At 50.8% G+C, this 22,726-nt stretch overlaps 1 protein-coding gene across 1 annotated transcript; it reads left to right on the top strand.

Annotated features, from left to right (window-relative positions):
* Positions 1-14,347: 14,347 nt before the first annotated feature.
* MAPK13 (mitogen-activated protein kinase 13) lies at positions 14,348-21,813 on the top strand (the record flags this gene model as incomplete). Its single annotated transcript, XM_084259595.1, has 12 exons — positions 14,348-14,466; positions 15,293-15,422; positions 16,642-16,700; positions 19,239-19,347; positions 19,525-19,554; positions 19,801-19,848; positions 19,974-20,088; positions 20,227-20,298; positions 20,813-20,892; positions 21,132-21,210; positions 21,310-21,486; positions 21,731-21,813. The coding sequence occupies 12 exons, from the start codon at positions 14,348-14,350 to the stop codon at positions 21,811-21,813; spliced, it is 1,101 nt and encodes a 366-aa protein (XP_084115721.1).
* Positions 21,814-22,726: the final 913 nt, after the last annotated feature.

The raw sequence follows: 22,726 nt of genomic DNA, 5'->3' as shown, positions 1-22,726 counted from the left end.
GGTCCAACACCCATTGCATAATTAGTATTTCCTAACATCCCTTTTATGATTATGAAGCAAAATTCATGGATAATATACATTGATAATACACATACATACAAAGAAATTATAATGATCTAATATAAATGATGACTAAAGACATAGTGAAGCATGTACATAGACTCACCTTGAATGTAACAACTGCATTGTATTGTCTTGGCAACTCAAATGCCATGACTGACTGCTGAGTCATGTGGCTGAAATTGAGGAGCAACTCTTTGTAAAATTTCAAACAAAACAAGTACAATCTTGTGGTTGCGGCACTGGGAATTTTAAATATATTAATACACAAGAAAAACCCACAAAACTTGTTTTGTATGTAAAATCAAGTTGCAGTTCTAGGCTCAAATAATCACAAATAGGTCTTCCCAGCTACCTGAATGCAGGATGTGTGTTTGTGATGTGAAGCAAGTCTTGCTGAGACTCCTCCTCTGCACAGTGGCCCCTGCATGCTAACAGGCTGCATGTGACAACCAAAGATGACCCCCAGATTTCCAGTCTGCCCTTTGACACCCACTCCCAGACAAAATGATGCAAGGGACATAGTGCCCTGTGAAATCTCCACATTGTAGGATACAACTTCCTCCTGTAACCCAGAGGGAACCGAAGGCAAAGGCTGTTACCAGTGGCACCCCCTGGAAGGGGGGGCGCAGTATCAATCCTAGCCTCCTTCCCCGCTCTTGCATCCTGCCCTGCTGATGCTATTTCATTGAACTCTTTGTTGCATGTAATGTGTCTGCTCTGCAAGTGACAATCACTTGTTACAATTGTAACTTGTAGAGTAGGAATTGGTGTCAGCATTAAAGGACTCCTACTTCCACAGAGTCTTACAGCACAGACATTACACATGCTTTTTTTAAAAAAATAAAATCATCAAAAATTAATTCATCCTTCCTAATTTCCCTAAGGACTTGCTGGCTGCTGCTGACCAAAGGGGAGAGCAGTCAAAAGAGCACCCATGTCCATGGCAACCACAGCTGGGCACTTGGTGCCTTATCTTCCTCAGCGGCACCCCACCCCTCTCACCCTCCAAATACCCCAGCCTCCCCACACCCCCCCAGCTACCAGTCCCTAGTCGCCTTCTTGGTCTGGCACAGAAATGCACCTCCTGTGCTCTGCAGAGAAGGAGGCTGTGAGGGCGACAGCAGCTGCTTTTCCTCCCTCTTCTCTGCAGTTTCCTCACTTCCCTCGCATGCTTCTGGCACTGCTCGAATGCCCGCACCCTAGAGTGCTCTGGTTTTTCTATCCCTTGGCCTTTGTGCACGCTCCCCCTCTGCCTACCCCTCTCCTTCCCCACTTCCCCAGCTAATTTTTGTTGTCACTGTCCAAATCCTCCCTGACCATTCCCAAGGGGAAATCGCCTCCCCCCTGTATTTATCCTCATCAGGGGCGGTGCGGATCACGCTGCTTTGTCACTGCCTGGCGTCCTGATCCGCGGAAAGAGCAGAAGTCAAGCACACAGCTGTAGAACAGCTGTGCCTGAGTTCAAATTCCAGCCCCTCTGTCTCCTATAGATAGGGCAAATTATTAAATGCGAACCTACGAACCTACCTGACCAGGTGTTTGTAAGGATTAAATGAGTTAAGGCATAAAGCCTTGACATAGATTAAATGCTCAATTAGACGTTAGCTCAAAGCTGTTTGTCCCTGAGGGCACAGGCTGTCTTCTTGACTACAGTGTCCCCTCACTAGCATGGTGCCTTGCACACAGCTGGCATCAATTTTCACTGAGGGTCACTGAATGACTGCCATCCTTTAACCACTTGCAAATCATCTTGCCGGGTCTGTTCCTGTTTCCACAATCAACAATCTTTAGAAGCAAACATTATGTAAAGAAAGAGACCAGGGCCTCTACGGTGGCTCGGCGCAGCAGGTTGAGCACAGCACTGTGGAGCTGTCTGCAGCCTCTGTAGCGCGGGTTCGAGTCCCAGCCGACCAGGGAGATACCCACATGACGGGGCAGACCTCTCCTGTCTCACCCGCTGCTCCCCTCAGCAGTGTCTTCGGTCTGTCTGCCTGTTCTGCTCCCCATTCTGTCTCTGGTGAATTCTCTCACTCTTCCACTCCTCTGGTCTGTACCCCAGTTCTTGTGTAAATAACTAAAACTTTAAAAAAAGAAAGCAGGGCCTCCCCGGTGGCGCAGTGGTTGAACACTGGGTTGCGAAGCTGCCCGCAGCCTCTGCAGCACCGGTTCTATCCCCAGCCGCCGGGCGAGGGTCCCACATGGTGTGCAGACCTCTCCTGCCGCCCGCCGCTCCCCTCAGCAGTGTACTTCATCAGTCTGCCTGTTCTGCTCCCCACTCTGTCTCTGGTGAATCCTGTCACCCTCCCCTGCTTCTGACTGTACCCCAGTGCTTGTATAAATAAATAAATAAAATCTTAAAAAAAAAAAAAAAGAAAGAAAGAAAGCAACCAAACATGTACAGTAGAAAGGGATGTGTGGAAGTTCCCAGTTTAAGATGAGACAAGTGCTAGGTGAACTGGGTTGGGATTCTCTTGGTTACCTCTTACGCTGTCATTCAAGCACAGCAATTTAATGAATTGGAACAAGAATCAAATGATTATTGAAGGTGGCAGAAAGCCATGATCCAGATAATTCCTACTGTTTCCCCATCCATCTGCCACTTCAAAATGAAAATATCAGCAGGAAAGAAGGGGAATTGGAAGTCCTTGAGGTTTTTACACCCTCAGGTAGCCATTCCACAAATATCCACTAGGTAACCTCTATCTGTCAGACACTGAGAACAAAGGAAAAAAAGAGAAGATTCCTGCCCTCTAGAGTTGATGTCCTAATGGGGGAGAGAGCAATCAACAATGACTGCACCATGTCCCTGGCATCCCTAGAACAGAACCTGGGAGGCCTGTTGCTGGCGACTATTTCTGGGCCAGGTGCACCTTTGATCTACCTCCCTGGCACTCAGCTGACAATGAGATATTTTTTGTGGGAGTTCTAGGCCTGTGTTGACCTGACCAGCTGCTCCGCAGGCAAGGTTGCCAATAGAACCATCTGTTTCCGGTTGCAAGGTGTGAAGTCATGTCCACCACCATTGCACGAAGGCCAGGCCCCCTTGGCCATTGGTCAGGCACAACAGAGCAGACAGTCCAGAGCACTCACCCCCATGGCCCAGGACAGGCAGTGACCATCCCAGAATGGCTGGGACAAGGTGCAGTTCTGCGCCCCCACCCCTGCACCCTCACCCAGCCCCCTGCTTAGGATCCTCCCCCACAATGATAAGTGCCTCTTTGACTAAATCAGGTGTTCAGAAAAAACCTAAGTTTTTCTGTAACTTGTGTCCAGCTCACTGGTATCAACACACTTACCACATTAGTTTTTTTTTTTAACTATTATTCTTTTAGGACACAAATAAGACAGGTTTATTGTTGACAATTTTTAATGTAGCTAGGTAACATCCATTCTCCTCCTACCTGGAAATAATAGCTGTGGACGGATTGGTGTGATGCCTAGAAAATTTCCTGAACCTGTAGAAATACATAACCTTTATGAAACCAATGCATATTATGCAGTCATCTGTGTTAAGGAATGGTGCAAAAAAACTGGACAGCTACTTTCCTTCTTTAGCCACACTCACCTTCAGACAAATAAAAATGTAAATGGAGAAGACTTTGAAGCATGTCATAAACCCCAGCAATCATAAAGGAAAAGCCTGGCGAATTGTACAACAGAAGAATTGCAAGACTCATGACTGGAAGCAGTTTGGCAGAATTAAGTAAGGGTAGAAGCTGCCCATGACCTTATGACTCTGAGTTCTACTTCTGGGTAATCATTCTTGAAAAAATTCCCCACATGGGCTCAAGGAAATGAGCGCAGGGAGTTTTCACTCTACATTATTTGTAATAGCAAAAAAAAAACCCTGCACTAACCTCAAAGTCTGTCCATAGAAAATAGGAACATCATTTATAGTGCAGTCATTCAAAGAAATATTACACAGCAGCGAGAACAAAGGAACTAGAATAACTTTACCCCCAGCCTGCTTTGATTTTGCCTGTGTTCCAGGGACATTTGGCACCTTTGGAGACATTTTTGGTGGAGAGTAAGCTGCTGGCATCCAGTGGGGAGAGGCCAGGGATGCACTTAACCATCCTAATAGGCACAGACTGTCCCCACAATAAGGAATTATTTGGCCCAAAATGGAGCCAAGATTGAGAGACCTTTAGCTAAATTGAAAGAATGTGGGTGTATCTCACTGATAATCTTGGGTAAAGGAAGTTGCAGGATGATCTGGTTTGCTATTGTTCACACATAAAGATAGTGCACAATAAAAAGCATACATGGGGATAATGCGTGCCAGCTTGAGGACAGTGGTCACCTCCATGGGGGGAGGACACTGGATCAGAGAAGGGCACATAAGAGGCCTCAGTGGTCAAGAACCAGAGGCTCAGATTTAATCCTAGCTCCACCACTCATTTGCTCCATAACCTTGGCAAGACAATCATTCAGGGCCTTGATTATCACATCTGTTAAGTGGGACAGTGAGGAGTAAATGTGTTAATAAATATAAAGCTCTCAGGACAGTATAGTGAGAACTATATATATTTTTCAACTACTATCAGGATTATTAGTATCTATACTATTTTGATTTTACGACGCTGAAAGTGAGTATGGCACATGTGTGTGGAATAACTCAGTGGCCAATCAATAATGCCTGCACCCACCTTCCCACCATCAGCAAATGAATTTCATCCTCAGCACTCATCCTGAACTTTTTTTTAAGACTTGTTTTTATTTATTTTGCATACAAGAACTAGCATGTATTCCAGAGGTGCAAGGGGTGAGAGACAGAGTGGGGAGCAGAACAGGCGGATTGACTGAAATACACTGCTAAGGGGGGCAGCAGGCGAGACAGGTGAGGTCTGCTGCGCCATGTGGGTAGCTCCTTGGCTGGGGATCTAACTCAGGCCGGGGCGACAGCCCTGAGCCTAGACCCTGAGCCACCAGGGAGGTCCCTCATCCTTCACTTTTAAAACCAGTTCATCCCAAACCTACTCTCCAAATTTGGAACAATCCATCCAGACATTTTTCTCCTTTTATTTTTCCCCTGGTTGCTGGAAATGTTTCTTTGTTGATATAGATGATAATATGGTGATGAGAATGTGCTCCCTTGCATGCTTCATGGAAACTAAATCCAGAGAATGCAGTTATCAGGACAAACAAGCTGCACATTTTCACCATACTGATAACCCATTGCCAAATGATTCCCCTACAAACCTGTCCCAATGTACACTCCCACTGTAGGTGACAGTATGGTCAGTTCCTTTTTGGCTCTGCCTCCTTCCCCGGGACATGAGCTTCTGAAGGATGGCCACTGTGACATGCATGTCTGTCAGCATCTTGCAGAAGGAGCACACTGTGCTAAGCAGGTCCAGAGGACAAAGCGAAATAAGATACCCATGGCCTCAAGAAACTTAGTTTTGTTTCATTTGAAAATTAACTGACAGTTGCAGAGTCAAGGCCTGTGGTGCCATAAATCCCACTGGGATCAGAAGGCAGCGCACTTGGAAGGTGTGTCCTGGCCACGCCAGGGAAGGAAGTGCTCCTGAGCTAGGTCTGGAGGAATGAGGGGCCTCCCATCCTTGGCACAGCAGAGGAATGCCATTCCAGTCGGGCAACAGCTCAAACAAAGGTGTGGTGACAGGGATGATTAAGGCCTATTTGTGAGATGGTTAAAATGAAGTTCATTTGCCCACAGACCTCATGGGGGATCCCATTAGCAAGAAAAGCAGGGCTGGAATGGGTACAAGCCTTGTCCAACAGGCTAAGAAGTTGAAATTTTCACCTGGAGGCAGGCAGGACCTAACAGGGCTAGGGAGTGACAAGGAGGAGAGGGTGCTTTAACCAGGAAGTTTAATCATAGAGGTCTGTCTGTCACACAGGCTCTCAAGCTGGGTGGCTGGTGCAGCCTTGCCAGGAGACCAAAGCTGGATCCCTGCTGTCCCTCTTCTGGGTTCAGAAAGAACCTGAGGGAAGTGTCCAGGAGTGAAATCCAGGAAGGGCACCAGACAGGGCAAAAGAGGCATTTGTAGGGGAAGCGTAGGCCCTGGTTCAGGGCACCAGCTTGTGGTTTGTACTCAGGGTGACCTTCTCTCATTCCTGTCTCCTGCCCTGTGCTTGGCTGAGTGGCTGTGCCAGAGACCACTCGTGCTGGCTCTTGAGAGTTGATTTCTGCACCTCTTCTCAACTACATGGTTAGTGAACATCAGACTAGTAGCTTGAACTTGACCACGGTGGAAGTATTTACACCACAGAACTCGACAATCACAATAGCTAGGGATGCCCTGGTCCCTAGCACTGTTTTTTCCAACACACTGCTGGCTGTTTCCTTCTGAAAGTAAGGGGAAGTGACTCAGTCATCAGATATGGAGAAGGGCAGGAAAGGACCTCCCTGCTTAGGAAAAATCAAATGACGTTTGGAAATGTGAGCTTTTTTAGGAAAACAAGTGCATGATCAAATAATGGAGACACCATTAGGTGAAGCACACTCAGATTCCTACAAGGCCAAAGTTGGCCTTCACCTATACGAGCTAAGCACAGGGATTACCTACCAGCATTGACTCTGCAGTGATGTGCCTGGTTCGAGTTCTGGCTCTGCTATTTACCAGCTGCAGGCAAGTCACTCACCTTCTGTGTCTCATTTCTGCCCTATGCAAAATGGAGGAGACCATTAACCCATCTCATCAGACTCTTCTGAAGAGAATGAAATGAGTTTCCTGGATGTAAAGTTTTAGAACATTTTTTGACAAGTAGTGCTCTAAACACATTCTAGAAAAGAAAATAGAACACCGAAGTATCCAGAGAGGCAGAGCGACTTACCTAAGGTCACACAGCAAATTAGAGGCAGAGCTGGAATCAGAGACCCAGCTTCTGTTTGGGGAGGTAATCCTACTAGTCTTGCCTGGATTCTTTTGCCCAAGACAAGAGTCATGGGGCTCCTGGGGGATGGTCCACATGTCCTGGTACTTGATGTTTACATAGAAGGGGTGGAGCAGGCAGGTCTGCGGCCTCTGCCCTGGAAGGACAGATGGTTGAGGAGGCCTCCAGTGTACATGGCCTCTAGGGTACACAGCCTCACCTGCCCGGGGCAGGGCACGAAGGCACCCAGGCAGGACAGTGACCCTATTACTACAGTTTGTTAGGTCATTTGGGCCCTGGACATGAAGGTGAGTTTTGCCGACCTACCAGTTGCAAACAAAGAAGATGGACAGTAATAACAATGGCTTCCGTTTATAAGGCCTCTACTATCGTAATAGGGGCTTTAAAAATGGAACCCATTTTCCATGGTGAACATCAGATCTGCTCAGCCAAGCACACCTGTCCATAGCCTCCCTACTCTGGAGAATAAAGTGAGTTACAAGTGAGTTGCTTTAATATATTTAATACATAGTTGCTCTAATATAAGTAGGGGGAACTTGGCTGAGCAGACCTGGTGTATGCATGTACACCACACACACCATGCATGTAAAGCTCCTTGTATGTAAACGTCCAATAGCAGGACAGTACTGTATGCTGGGCACTACTCCAAGTACTTAGGATTCAGCAATGAACACAACAGACAAGGCCCCTGCCCTGTAGACCTGACACTGTAGTATGGGAAGTCAGAGGATAAACACATAAACTGAGATCTATGTAGAAGCTTGAAGGAAAATGAGGCCAGGCAAGGCAGGTGGAACTTGGCTTTTAATGAGGTCAGGGAGGACTTGCAGGGGAGGTGACATGTGAACGTGCTGAGGACGGGAGGTGTGTCACGGACAATGCCTGCAGCCTCACGTTCATAGTCTCATTAAATCCTCCACCTCCCTGGCTAGGTGGTGTTGCTCTCCCATTTTACTGATGAGGGAGAGACACGCACTTACCTACTCAAGGTCACACAGCCCAGAAGTGTGGGCAATAAATTCAAAACACAGATCTGCCTCGCAGTCCTCAGCTACTCTCCACTGGGTCACAGAACAAGTACAGCCAAAAAATGTGGGTATCACAAAGCCCGGCTGTGCGGGGTGGGGGAAGGAGGATATATATATGGGGGTATATCACTGAGCAGATCTGGTGTTCACCCTGGAAAACCTCCTCAGAGTTTAGTTTAGAGCTGAGCTTAAAAAACCAGGGAGAGGGCCTCCCTGGTGGCACAAGATGTTAAGATGCAACCTATGAAGCTGTCCGCAGCCACTGCAGCACGAGTTCGATCCCCAGCCAGGGAGCTACCCACATGGCACAGCAGACCTCTCCTGTCTCTCCTGCTGCTTCAGCAGTGTATTTCAGTCAGTCTGCCTGTTCTCTTCTCCACTCTGTCTCCGGTGAATCCTCTCACCACTCCCCCCCACATGTTTGGCCTGTACCCCAGTTCTTATATACAGAAATAAATAAATCTTTAAAAATAAATAAAAATAAAAACCAGGGAGGGTTTGCCCGCCACTCAAGCAGAGTGTCCCTACTGCCTCCTCTCCACCAGGGGGTGCTAAAGCTGAGGGCAGGGAGCAAGGAGGTAGTGGGAGCAGAGGGTGAGGGAGGCTGAGAGAAAAGCTCCCTCAGTCAAGGGGTGCCCATTTAGGATGGATGTTCTACTCAGGCCCTGATCTGGACTAAGAAGAGGAAGCAGTTCTTGTCTTTAAGAGTCCATTTATATCTCTTTTCCTTTCATTTTGTCTTTTCCTTAAAAATGTGCATGGCCGCTGAGGGGAGAGGGGGAAAAGAAGGGGGAAAAGTACAAGGGAGAGATGGTGGGGTGAGATCACACGGGAGGGGCAGGGCGCCCCTCGGAGGCCAGTTCAGGTGCCCCAGATGCTCTGAGGGACTCCCCAGAGATGGCTGGAGAGGGGGGAGGAGGGGCACAGCAGGGGGGAATGAGCCTGAGGGCCAGGTGGGGGCACCCAGGGCGGCTGTGCCAGATGTGGGAAGAGTGAGAAAGTTTGGAAGCTGAGGATGAGCCTGCACTTGCCTGAGAGCGCCTTGCTCGCTTCCCCATTCAGGGCGGCTCCCACAGGCCTGCCCTGATCCCTGCTGTCTAAAGCAATACTCAGAGTGCTTTTCACATCCTCACTCCGCCTTATTTCCTTCACAGCACTTAGTACTACTTGATATTCCTACATTCAGTTGAACCACATGAAGTTATCAAATATCAGCAGCTCCATATAGTTTGACCTAATGCTATTTATTTGTTCATTGGTTTTCCATGGACCTGCTGCAGTTGATGGTCAGCTCCATGCACCAGGGTTTTTTTTGTTTGTTTGTTTGTTTTTAAAGATTTGTTTATTCATGCATACAAGAACCCGGGTACAGGCCAGAGGTGCAGGAGGATGAGAGGTTTCACGAGACAGAGTGGAGAGCAGAACTGGCGGATTGACTGATATACACTGCTGAGGGGAGTTGCAGGCAAGACAGGAGAGGTCTGCCATGCTATGTGTGTAGTTCCGGGGCTGGCTGGCATTGAACCCGCACTGCAGAGGCTTCGGACAGCTTCACAGCGCTGTGCTCAACCGCCTGCGCTGCCAGGGAGGCCCACACCAGGGGTTTTTATCTGCTGTTCTGCTACACTCCATCACATCTGCTACACCCCATCACATCTGCTACACCTCATCACAGATCCTCATTAAGTGTTGAAGGAAAAAGGGAATGCCTCCTTAGACTGAGTATTTGGCAAAACAAAAACAAAAATAGACTTGATAAAAAAAATGGATATGACTTGGGGCCAGCTAGGAATCTGCTTCTGGGGCAGGGCCTGAAGAGCAAAGGGCTGGGTAGGGCTGTGGGGACCTGGTCAGGGAGGCAAAGCTGGACAGCACCTGCTGTGTGCCAGGTATTGGACTGGACACGTCTCAAGTCACCTCTTATTGTCCTTGTGATGATGAACTTTGTTACCAACTCCTGTTTTACAGATGAGGAAACTAAGGCCAATAGTTGTCTGAGATCATGTGGCTTAAGTCACAGAGAAGCACCCACATGCAGGGTCTTTCCTCTATACTCCCCAAATCTTTGCCATGTTGGTTGTTTCATGGAGTTTTGAAAACACTCAAATCTGGAAGTCCCTCAATAGGGGTCAGAGCTCAGGGATTGCTTCCCAGGGGTGTGATTTCAGGCTTTGTGAAGGTTGTATGTCCAAGCGTGGTGTGGATTTGAGTTGCTGGCCCTACCATTTGGGACAGAGAGGGTTTAGTGTTTGAGGAGATGTCAGGCATGATATTCTTTTTTTTTTTTTAGAGATTTATTTATTTATGCATACAAGAACTGGGATAGAGAATTCACCAGAGACAGAGTGGGGAATAGAATAGGCAGACTGATTGAAATACACTGCTGAGGGGAGCAGCAGGCGAGACAGACGAGGTCTGCTGCACCATGTGGGTATCTCCCTGGCTGGGGATCGAACTCATGCTGCAGAGGCTGTGGATAGCTTCATAGGTTGCGTCTTCACCCCTTGTGCCACCAGGGATGCCCCAGGCATGATATTCTTCAGGCATGATGGAGTCTGGGTGACCTGGATGGTGATCATGGCAGCCAATTTCATAGCCATGCGGGGCTTTTGTGTCTCTTTCTAAGCCAATCATCAATTCTTAAAACCATGTCCCTGGCATCCCCAGGCTTACCTCCTAGCAAGGAAAACAAAAGGACTATATCAGCTACTTCCTGGCTGGGTGCCAGGAAATCTAGCAGATGGTTAAATATGCAGACTCCAGAGTGGACACCAGGTCTGAAGACCATATCTGCCCCCTTCTTAGTCACACGTGACCCTGGGCAGACTAATGACTCTGGGCCTTGGTTTCCCCATCTTGCCTAGAAGTAGAATATTAGGAGAGGAAAGCAGCTGGCATCTGGAGCTGCCAGGCCTTATCAGCCAGACCTAAGTGTTGCCAGGGGGGGCCTGGCACAGCTCAGTCTCGGTGTGCCATATTAAACAACGACAAGGTCATTTGTACGATGATGAATCAAAACAAGATCAAGACTATTCATAATCATGTCTGCACACAGACAAAACATGAATATTGTCCAAATACCCAAATGACTAACCGTCCCCCATCTAGGTTTTCTGAGTGAAGGCTGCTTCCTTACCAGTTACAGCTCTCATCTCCTTCCCAGACTTATTAAGGTGCCCAATCATAGGATTATTTCCACTTCCTGACAGCATCAATCCAGAACGGACTTCTGCTTCCTTGAATCCACCATCAAATCACCTAACACACCCCAAACCTTCTAGTAAGTCTTCCTAACAGCCACTCCCTGAGCCGGCTCCACAGCACCCAGGGTGCCTGTCCTTCCTCACTGCAGGGTAGGAAATCCCAGCTCATTCGCCCATGGGTGTTTCTAGTGACCTTTGGCTGGAGGCACTGACAGTCACCTCGCTGGTTGTTATCATACTGCACTCGAATGATACATGCCCAGAACTCTTAAAATATATTCGTCATGTTTTAGCATCATATGCATGTGACAAGGAAGGCACTGAAACCCTGACAGGGGAAGGAACTGTGCCTAGAGTCACACAGCTGGTGGTGGCAGAGCCAGGTCTCATTCCAAAGCTGGTTTCCTGACCCCCGCATCGTCATGAATAGGGCAGAAACCCACATAGCAGCACTGGGTAGGCATCTGGGGAGGAGAGCAGAAGGGCCTTGCAGCTCAAAAAGAAAAGTGTCTTGGGGCTGCGGGAGGGGAGCACCCAGGTGTCCTCAGTGACCCCCTTTTCTTTCTCTCCCATTGGTGACTTCCTGACTGGATCCCCCAGGACACTTCTCTCCAAGGCCTCCTGGCTGCTGAGTAAACACAGGCCTGAGGAGGGGGTCCATGTCAGCAGAGTCTGTGGCCTGAGTCACTTCCTGACCATTGCTTAAGAGTCCTCCAGAGCCACAGCCTGAGCAGCCAGCTCGTGCCCTCGAGGATTGCACCCACTTGGGCAATGAGCTCTTCCCTGGTATTCTTCACCTTCCTGGGCCACTGCTATAGGCTGAGGGACAAGCAACAGAGAGGCTCCCTCCCACTGGGGAGAATTGGATCCTCAACCTAGAAGGACACCGAAGATCCATGAACTCCTCTCGCCCACTCCAGAATGCTGGCTTCCAGGACAGTGTCCCAACTTCCACTAGCACTACCAACCTCAAAGACACCCAAGCACACAGCTCCTTCCTTTTCCTTCCGCAGAGTTTAGGGGCTGAAGGAGGGGGAGGGGTCAAAAAGGGGAACATGTAAGAGACACATCCAAGGCAGGATGTACTAAAGGAGACTCAACAGTCCTGCCCTCATGATGCAGGCAAGTCAGGCTATTTGACACAAGGGCCATTTCCTTTCAGGAGCAACACTTCTCAATCCAGAGCCTTAGGGTTGACAGCAGAGCATGGATGCTAGCACCGGGCTGTGTCAGTTTCTTCAACCCTTACAGCTGTGCAACTTCATCAAGTTACTTAACCTCTCTGTACGTCAGGTTTCTCATCTCGAAAATGAGGATAATAATACTACTGACTCATAGACCTCTTACCAGGCTTAGGGGAGTATATGTGTATGTACAACACTGGACATAATGACTGGCACATAGCAAACCCGAGTGTTCATTAAATAAATATTTTTTCACTTCTAATGAGCTGACTCTTGATTCATTCTCCATATGGTTTTTGATGTCCTACTGTGTGTCAGATGTGTGTGTCAGGTAGATTCCCTGACTGCAATGCCTGTTGGTCATTTCTGAGGGATCCCTGGACTTCCTGACCCCACCTGGAAAGAGTGGGCTGTGTCTGCTGCTGCAGACTACATGGGAGGAGCTGTGGCACAGAGCTGGGGTGCTCCAGGCACCCTGGTGAGGACCTCCAGCTTGCTGGAGGCCAAAAGCAAGATCTTTTCCTTATCCAGACACTCATTCCCTTTGACAAACTGAAGCAAGTGGCCCCTGCTCCTCCCAGAGCCTCATCCCCAGGCCAGTGGGGCATCTGATAAGTCAGGCCAGGCATCCGGAGCTCTAGCAGTAACTCTGACTCCCAGGCGGTTCCTCACAGGCCTCTGTGAAGACCACATTTGAGCACAAAATTTTCTTCCGGCTGCACAAGTCACCAGACTCAGGTGGGGAAAGGCCTTGACTTGTCATACCCTCGTGGGAAGTCAGCAAAGGCGGTGTTCAAACTTGGAAAGTTAAACCTGGACTGGAGAGTTGACATAGAATTAGTTGCTAATTTAGATGTAAAAATATTGTGGGTCTTTTTTTTTTTTTTAAATAATCCTTATCTTTTTCAGAGATATAAAAGATACTGTGGGTCCTCCCAGGTGGCTGGGTTGCGAAGCTGCGCGCAGCCTCTGCAGCGGCGGTTCAATCCCCAGCCGCAGGGCAAGGGTCCCACATGGCGCGCAGACCTCTCCTGCCGCCCGCTGCTCCCCTCAGCAGTGTACTTCGGTCCTTCTGCCTGCTCTGCTCCCCGCTCTGGCTCTGGTGAATTCTCTCACCCTCCCCGCTTCTGACTGTACCCAGTGCTTGCATAAATAAATAAATAAATAAATCTTTTAAAAAACAAAAAACAAAAGATACCTGTGGCTAAAATGCTTTGCTGCCTAGTTTGGCTTCAAAGTGATGGGGAAGAAGGGTGTGGATGGAACAAAACTTAAGAGCTGATGTCCTCGCAGCTGCGCGAGTGGGGTCATGCGGGTTCTTTAGAACCTCCCCATCAAAGTGTGCTCCGGAGGCCCTCTGCACCTCCTGGTTGGAAATGGGGGGTTTGACTCCACTCCAGACCTACTGAATGCTGTATTGTAACCAAATAAAACTCCCCAGGGATCCGTGTGCACATTTCAAAGAAAGAAGCATGGGCTATGCCGTCTACTTTGGTATTTGTGCTTGAAACTTTCCATAACAAAAAGGTGGTGGGGCTTGTTTTTTTTTTTTTTTTTTTTTCTAAATTGGCCTCTAAAAAGCCCTGGGAGATCTTGCCGACTCTTGCGCAGGCGGGAGCTGGGAGGCCTGTCTTCCTAGCTAGGGGGCTCTAGGGAGCCCCGTAAGTCCAACAAGCCCATCCCACCCAGCAGGGGAGCGTCCCGTCGGACCCCGCAGCCGCTCTGCCTCTTCGGGTTGCTCGGGCGTCGGGGGGCGCGCGGGGGGGCGCGGGGGCGCGCTCTAGGGCCAACGTGAACCCGGACTCCCGGGCGCGGGGCCGTCGGGCAGGCCCGGGCGTGGCCGCGCTCGGCGCACCTGGGCGAGCCGGCAGGTGGGACGCGGCGCGGAGCCGGTGCCCCCGCCCTCGCACGGGGGAGGAGCGGGCGGCGCGGGGCGGGCTCGGCCGGGGCCCGCGGGCCGGGAACCTAGCCGCCGCGCTGGGGCCGCCGAGATTGAGTGCCCGGGATGAGCCTCACCCGAAAAAAGGGCTTCTACAAGCAGGACGTCAACAAGACCGCCTGGGAGCTGCCCAAGACCTACGTGTCCCTGACGCACGTAGGCAGCGGAGCCTATGGCGCCGTCTGGTGAGTCCCGGGCTGCGCGGCCGCTGCGGACGAGGGGGGCGCGGGGGGCGCCCGCGCGTCGGGGCGGACAGACGGCGGGCGCGCGGGCACCCGGACTCGGACGGGGTCTCCCGGCGAGCCGCGGCCGGGCGGGTGCACTTCCTCCCCGACCCGCCTTTGGGGGACCCTTCTGCCGGGCGCTCACAGCCGCGCCCACCACCTTGACGGAGGATCCGGAGATCCCGGCGCCCTGCGGGCTGGGAAGACCCTCCCGCGGCTCCCCGGGGACGTTTCCTGCGCCGAACCCGTGGGGCGGGAGGCGGCGGCCGGCCGGGCAGAGCAGTGGAGTGTGCGGCAGAAGCCTCGGGCTGCGCGGAGGCTGGCCTGGGGCCACCCCGGCGCCATCTCTTTTCTCACGGGTTTCCGTGAGCTGAGTTAGGATTCGGTCTGGCGCGCCAGGGTTGTACCTTGCCAGGCACCCTAGAGTTCACCCAAACGAACCCCCATTGTTACTAATGGGTATACTGAGACCCAGAGAGGGAGAAAGGACTTGCCAAGTGGCATAAAGTGAGACTCCCTCGGGCTCTGGATCATGCAGCCATTAACTTTGTGTGGCCCCGTGCAGTGCACCTCTCCCAGTTTCTGCCTGCTCCCTCTTCCCCCTGAGTGCAACAGGCTGCCCCCCCCCCCCAATTCCAGGTGGTGGGCATCATTTCCCAGCCCAGCCTTCTGGACTAGGAGAGTTTGGGCGGAGGATGGTCTGGAACATAGCACCCAGGATCCGGAGTGGGCGCTGTCGGGGAGGAGAGCCACTGCCTCCTGTGCTGACCTGCCTGTGCCCTTACAGCTCCGCCATCGACAAGCGGTCAGGGGAGAAGGTGGCCATCAAGAAGCTGAGCCGGCCCTTCCAGTCTGAGATCTTTGCCAAGAGGGCCTATCGGGAGCTGCTGCTGCTGAAACACATGCAGCATGAGAATGTAGGCTGGGTCTGGGGCTGCTTTAGGGAAGGGTGGAAGGAGACAGGTCCCCCAGTGTGCTGGAGATGACCCAAAAGAATGCAGAGAGCTCAAGATAGGGACAGAAGAAGGAGCATTTCCTCCCTCCCCCTTCCTCATTTCATTATTTAAAAAAGTCAGGGGTGGGGGGGTGCCAGGACTTGCCCCACCACCCAAAACACTCTTTATAACCTTCCGAAGTAGGTTATAAAGAGCATTTTGGGTGGTGGACAAGCTCCCTGTCTCACTGTTATGAAGAAATGGGCACAGAGGAACTTTGTGATTCGTTCTAGATCTAAGAGATGGTGCCCGGATTCCTGGTTAAGGTTTCCACATAGACCCTGATAACAACAATTGATAGTACAGTGCCTAATCTATTTATTGTGCACATATAATGTGCCATATGCTAATAGCTTTGCCTATACAAACTTGCTTAATCTTCACAATAGCCCATGTGATAAGTAGGATTACCCGCATGAGCAGATGGGCCAAAGATGCAGAACAACTCACATGTTACATGGCTAGTCAGTTCAGAGCTGGGGTTTGAACTTGGGCAGTCTGACTCCAGGCCTCAGTGTGTAGCCATGTGGTTGTCCTGTCTGATGGAAACAGCTGGGGAAACTAGTGACTCGTGCTGGATCTGGCAACCAGGCTTTGCTCTGGGATACCGGGATTGGAAGGCAATGGTTAAAGTGATTTACTAACGTGCACATTTTAAGCCCCATTTTTCTTCACATCCTTTTCCTTGGCTTCTAGCCAGGGGTGGTCTTGCCTCTGGCTCTGAACCAGCCCTGTGGCAGGCAGGGAAGAATGGGGCAGAAGACCCAAGGTCAAGGGCAGGGTGCCTGCTAGCTAGAAGCCCCTTTCCTTGTGTCTCCTTGATTCTCTTCTCCACTTATAGTTCCCTGCTTGAGTTGAGAAAAGGCTTGTGTTGCTTGCCCTGATCACTGGATCTGGGGGCAATGAGCACAGGATGGTCACCTCCCTTGCTCCTCAGTCTGACCGTCCGTCGCTTACTTGCAAGCTCCTTCGCAATTGGGGGTATTCCTCTGTCCCTTTTACTGCTCCCCAAAAGGCTGGGAACCTGCCTTCTGCTGGAGATGGTGTTTTAGGAAAGGGTGGGTGGCCTTAATGTGCTTAGCTGGGGTCCTGGAAAGGGGAAGGGGAGGGACGCTGCCCTCACTGATGGCCTTCTCCCCAGGTCATCGGGCTCCTGGACGTCTTCACCCCAGCCACCTCCCTGCGCAACTTCCATGACTTGTGAGTTGGCCGGCACTGGGTTCCAGAGCATTTGCGATCTTCCTTGCCATTGGGAGCAAGATGGGGAGGGACTGGGTTCTATCTTCTCAGTAGGGGGGCTTTCTATCCTGGTCGTCCTTGTGCCTTTGGGCTTCTGAAATAGGATTCTCACCTGAGGGATTCTTTAAGCCAAGGGTAGAGAGAAAGGCAGGCAAGAAGAGGGGGGAAGGGCTTTGGGGTACTAGCCTGGTACAGAGCTGTCTGCTCAGACAGAATTGCCAGTCCTCACAGAATTGGCACCAACTCACCTGGCCATTCCCTAGGGCCCCAGGTGTGGATCTGGGCCTCGGGCCTTCTTCCTAGCATGAAGTGAGGATTAGGAGGCCTGGGCTGCCTCTGACTGATGGAGTGTTTGACAAAATAACACAGAACCATAAAATTTCATCACTGTGATAGTACAGTGCCTAATCTAAGATGTATGAACCTTTGGGAAGGTGAATTTTTTTTTTTCCAATCTTACTTCAAATGCAGCTGATGGTCTCTTTGTTAGCAATCTTTTAAATTTAATGTAATAATTTTGAATGGAATTTATAATGCCAGCTGCTGGGCTTAGCATTGGGAATTTAAAGTAGACTAGTCTCCCAGGTAGAATGGGGGTGCAGTTTCAAATGAATCCTAGCAGTAGGGTGGGTGGAATAGTGGAACTGAATGCTGCCTCAGGGGGCTTCACAAAGGAGGCAACATTTGAACTCAGTCCTGAAGGATGAGCAGAAGCATCCCTAGAGTTGAAGGGGCTGAAGACATCCTAGGTAGAGGGAATTGCATGAGCCTCATAATGCATGAAAGAGACAAGACTGAGCAATACTGACAAGTTGAGATGGTTAGTGGAGGCCAATGGCTACTTTGGCCCAGCTGATCCGGGCCTGGCCCCATAGGGGCCTCCAGTCTGTGGAGATTTGGAGCGGAGAGTTGATGTGGTGAGATCAGATTTTGGGGATGCACTCTGGTGGGAGCAAGCAAGGAGCAAGAATGGGAAAGTCTGGGCACTGGTGTTAGAGACCCAGACCTGGATCCAAACAGGGTAGAGGTGATGGGATGCCGAGAGCCAACTGGAGACCTTTCAGGAGGCAGGACTGAGGGAATGTTGTATTGGTGGGGTGCAGCAGCTGGGAGAGGTGGCATAGGTCAGGCCCCTACTTGGCAACAGGTGGAGGAAGAACACATCTTGAGAGAAAGAGAATGAATTCCATTTGCACACATCACTGTTGAAAAATTTACAAATATTCAAGTGTTTGATCAGCACTTGCCAATAAATCTGGACCTCAGGAGTGGAAGGTCTGGGCCTGGGATGTGGATTGGGCCTGAAGAATCATCCATGGATGCTAGCTGAAGTCCAGAAACAGGTTAGTTAGAACATGATACTGTTGATTGAGACAGCAGCATTAGAGAGAAGGTCCAGGAGGACGAGTAAAGGAAGAGATGAAAGTGCCTGTGCAGATGTAGAATCAGCAGAGAACCTTGAGGGAGTGACCGACGTTGCAAAAGGTCAAATATGAAGAAAGGGAGCTGTGGGTGTGTTTGTTGGACCATCATGGGTGACCTTGATCCAGGAAGTTTTGGTGAGAGGAGCAGATACTGGGTTGTTGGGACTGGGAGTTAAGGCGGTGGGGGCGGTAGGATCATTCTAGAAGTTTGGTGGGGGAGAGAAAAAGGGAAAGTGGGTGGTTTCTTGAAGAATTCAGTTCAGGGAGAATGGTTCTAGCACAGTGAGAAAACCAGCCAAGAAGAAAAAACCAGGGGCCACCTAGGAATGAAGGGGACACAGACCAGGGTAAGGTTGTATGTGAAACAGGGTCCTGGTTGGGGGTGGGGAGGCATTGAGATCAGGCAGAAGAAAACACATAAATGTCACTAGCTCATGGAGCTGGCTTCCACTATATCACCCCCTTTCAAAAAAATTACTTTTAAAATTTTTATATTTTTTCTTCTGGACTTTGCTGTTAACTGCCTTGAGTAACAGTTACGTTTTGCTGACCTGGACCGGTTTTGCAATCCCATGAGAGGATGCAATGGCTCAGTCACCTTCTTCTTCCTCCTGCCACCCTCCTAGAAATTGTTTCATTGTTTTCTTCTGGGGAGGGCCGACATTTTTTGCTTGTTTGTGGAGTCACACCAACCAGGCATGACCCTAGGAGAGCAAATATTTGGAGAGACCCAGAAGGAAATACTGCTAGATGTTTCTAACTCAGTTGTGGCTTTCTGTGAGAGAGCAAAGAGAGGGCACCTTTGAAGAGAGGAAACACGGCCCCATTTGGCTTTCCTGAGCATAATCCAGTTAAAACTCTGAGCTTGGCCAACTGGGTTGCCGCCGTGGTCAGGCTGGGAGCCAGGAACCAGGAGGGAGGCCCACATGGGGGTCTGGCTGCCTTTGGGGAGCTGGTTCTTTTCACATGCTGCAGGTGATCTCTCAGCCCCCTGTTCTGCCCCATACCCTCACCTCTCCTCTGACCCCAGTTTGAGGCTGGGTGAGACTGTTCAAGAAGTCTTCTTGCCTTGCAGCTACCTGGTGATGCCCTTCATGCAGACCGACCTGCAGAAGATCATGGGGATGGAGTTCAGTGAGGAAAAGATCCAGTACCTGGTGTATCAGATGCTTAAGGGTCTTAAGGTGGGTGGGGACTTGGATGAAGATGGGAGTGGCGGGGGGTCCCTTGGTACTGAGATCTGAAGTTTGGGAGAGGCCAGGTGTTGGGAACAAGAAGAGCACCTGTGACAGGGTGGAGGAGGGTTTGGAGCCAGCCTGAAATGCCTGGTGCTGACTTACTCTTCTCTCTCTCCCACGTAGTACATCCACTCAGCTGGGGTCATCCACAGGGTGAGTGTGCTCTTCTGTAGGAAGGCCTGCTGGGAAGAATTGCTGTGTTCCAGGGAACTTCTAGGGAAATGCTGCAAACAAAGCAAGCCCTGAGCTACGTGTCTCAGGCTCCAAGAATCAGGAGCATTTTAGAACAAAGTGGACCAACTCTTGGGGAGATGGATGCCCAGAGGGGCAGGGTGGCTGACTGGCATGCAGGGCAGTGGCAGCCCATCAAGCCAAGGCCCACTCTCTCCTCTCACTTAGGATCTGAAGCCAGGTAACCTCGCTGTGAATGAGGACTGTGAGCTGAAGGTGAGTGGGCCACAGGCGGGGTCAACCAGGGGTTGGGTGGGCCCCTCCATTCCAGGAACCCCTAAGCTGCTCCTGGAGCCTCCCCTCCTCAGCAAGCTCCTTCTCCCATGTCCACTGAGCCATAGATCTTGGATTTTGGGCTGGCACGGCCTGCAGACGTAGAGATGACTGGCTACGTGGTGACCCGCTGGTATCGGGCCCCAGAGGTGATCCTCAGCTGGATGCACTACAACCAGACCGGTCAGTGGTCAGCTGCCCAAGGAGGGGCTGGGGCTTTTCTCTGGCAGCTTGCCCGAGACCTTCTTGGTTACTCTGGGTTGACTGACTGCAGGGTCCTGCTCAGATGGTCCCGGTGACACCCTTTTCCCCCCCCTGCAGTGGACATCTGGTCTGTGGGCTGTATCATGGCAGAGATGCTGACTGGAAAGACTCTGTTCAAGGGGAAAGATTGTATCCTTTGCTGGAAGAGCCAAACTGTCAGAAAGTTCAGTCCTTCGATGGACACTTTGTTATTTAAATTTTTTTTTTTCTTGATGTGAAAGTGATTCATGTTCACTGTAGAAGTGTTACATGATGAATACTAGTCACCTGTCATTCCACCACCAGGTAGAAAACACTTTACGTTTGGGCACCTCACACACTGATTGAGCATCTGTCCCTGGGGAACTCACAGGGGGAGTTGGGGAGGCTGACAAGGAATTCCCTCATCAGATGATAACTGAGCGGGATGAGGGCCTGGAAGGCACCTGTCCAGGAGCATTTGTGTTGTGGGACTCTAGATCCAGCCTGGCAGGTGGAACTGTCTTCCAAAAACTTGAGTCCTGAGAGATGACCCTTCTCTCCTAAACACAGGAGTGGATTAGGCATGTGGAGAGCCACGCCAGTGGGGGTGATGGAGGGGTGCAGGAAGGGCAGCCTTAGAATCACCATCAAGACTGAGGCCCAGCCTTAACCCACTGCCAAGACCTGGACCAGCTGACCCAGATCCTGAAAGTGACCGGGGTCCCTGGTGCAGAGTTTGTGCAGAAGTTGAACGACAAAGCGGTGAGTGGCTTAGGTGTGCCAGAGGATGACCAGGGCCAGACGGGCTGCAGGTCTTATGGAGAAGGGTTCACTGGTGCCTTCCCCTGCCCGGGCAGGTACTCTTGCCTTCATTCCATTTTGGACTCTGACCTAACCCTCAGCCCTGCTCTTGGCTTTTCTGGAATCCCTGCTCCATACCCAAGGGCTACATCCCAAGGAACTGTCAGTTGGGAATTACTTCTTGCTTTCCTGTCTTCTAGGCCAAATCCTACATCCAGTCCCTGCCACAGAGCCCCAAGAAGGATTTCTCTCAGCTCTTCCCTCGCGCCAGCCCCCAGGGTAATCTTGGGACCTGCCCTCCCCAGGGCCTCAGCAACCTGGGAGTGGGGGCGGAGGCTCTTCCAGGCCTGGGTGTGAGACTCTCGTCTATTACTGCAGCCACAGACCTGCTGGAGAAGATTCTGGAGCTGGATGTGGACAAGCGCCTGACAGCCTCGCAGGCCCTCACCCACCCCTTCTTTGAACCCTTCCGGGACCCTGAGGAGGAGACAGAGGCCCAGCAGCCCTTCGATGATTCCTTAGAGCATGAGAAACTCACAGTGGACGAATGGAAGCGTAAGAGCAAGGCCTTGGGCTCTTTCCTCTCTCTGCCTGCAGGCAGCCTCTCTCACCTTCACCTCCTGCCTTTCTGCCCGCGGCTCAGTAGGCCCCACTGTCCTCCTGGAAACTCCTTTTCTCTGGGCAAGTACTGTCTCCTATGTGCATTTCTGTTTCTGCCTGCATCACACTGTGTCTGTGGGGGGGGGCTCTCTCGCCCTCACACCTCCTGACCCACCTTGAGCCACCCTGCCATCCTCAGAGCACATCTACAAGGAGGTCATGAGCTTCAGCCCCATTGCGCGGAAGGACTCACGGCGCCGGAGCGGCATGAAGCTGCAGTGACCCGTCCGGCCCGACCACTGACTAAGCCCAGGGACTGAACTGCCACGTGCCACCACCTGCTGCACACTGCCTCTAGGACCAATATTTATTTGTCACTACTGAAGTTTCAACTCTTCTTGGATTATAACCTTTCTAGCAGAGGACAGAAAGGCCCTTGTCCTTGTGTAGGAAACAGGCCTAGCAGATGCAGAATGCAAATATGTTGGTCTGGAGAAAATAGCTGTGATCATAACTCACCACATTAAAATTCCTGTCTGGGAAATCCCATGTGTGTGGGGTCCTTTCCTTACATCTGTAGTGGAGCTGAGAGGTGGGCTAAACTCGGGCAGGGTCTATAGCAATGTTGGCTTCCTTTGCTAAAAACTGTAACAAATTATTACAACTCAATGGCTAAAATAGCAAAATGTATTCTCTCACAGTTCTGAAGTCTAGGTGTTGGCAGGACTGTGTTCCTTCAGAAGGTTCTACAGAAGAGTTCCCCTTTGGCTCCAGTGGCTCCCAGCAATCTGGTGGTCTGTGGCTGGGAGTTGCTTCGCGCCTGTTTTTTCATCACCTTCTCCCACGTGTGGATCTCTGTCCTCTCCACTTTTTCTTCTTCTTCTTCTTTTTTTAAGATTTATTTATTTGTGCATGCAAGAGCTGGGATATAGGTCAGAGGTGTGGGGGGATGAGAGGATTCACCAGAGACAGAGTGGGAAACAGAACAGGCAGACTGACTGAAATACACTGCTGAGGGGAGCAATGGGCGAGACAGGAGAGGTCTGCTGTGCCATGTGGGTCACCTCCCTGTCGGGGATCGAACTGGTGCTGCAGCGGCTGCGGAAAGTGTCATTGGTTGCATCTTAACCTCTTGCGCCACCAGGGAGGCCCTCCTCTTCTTATAAGAATACCAGTCATTGAGTTTAGGGCCCAC

This window comes from Talpa europaea, assembly GCF_964194135.1.
Source record: "Talpa europaea genome assembly, chromosome: 2".
NCBI lineage: Eukaryota > Metazoa > Chordata > Mammalia > Eulipotyphla > Talpidae > Talpa > Talpa europaea.
This window is presented reverse-complemented; position numbering and strand designations above follow the sequence as displayed.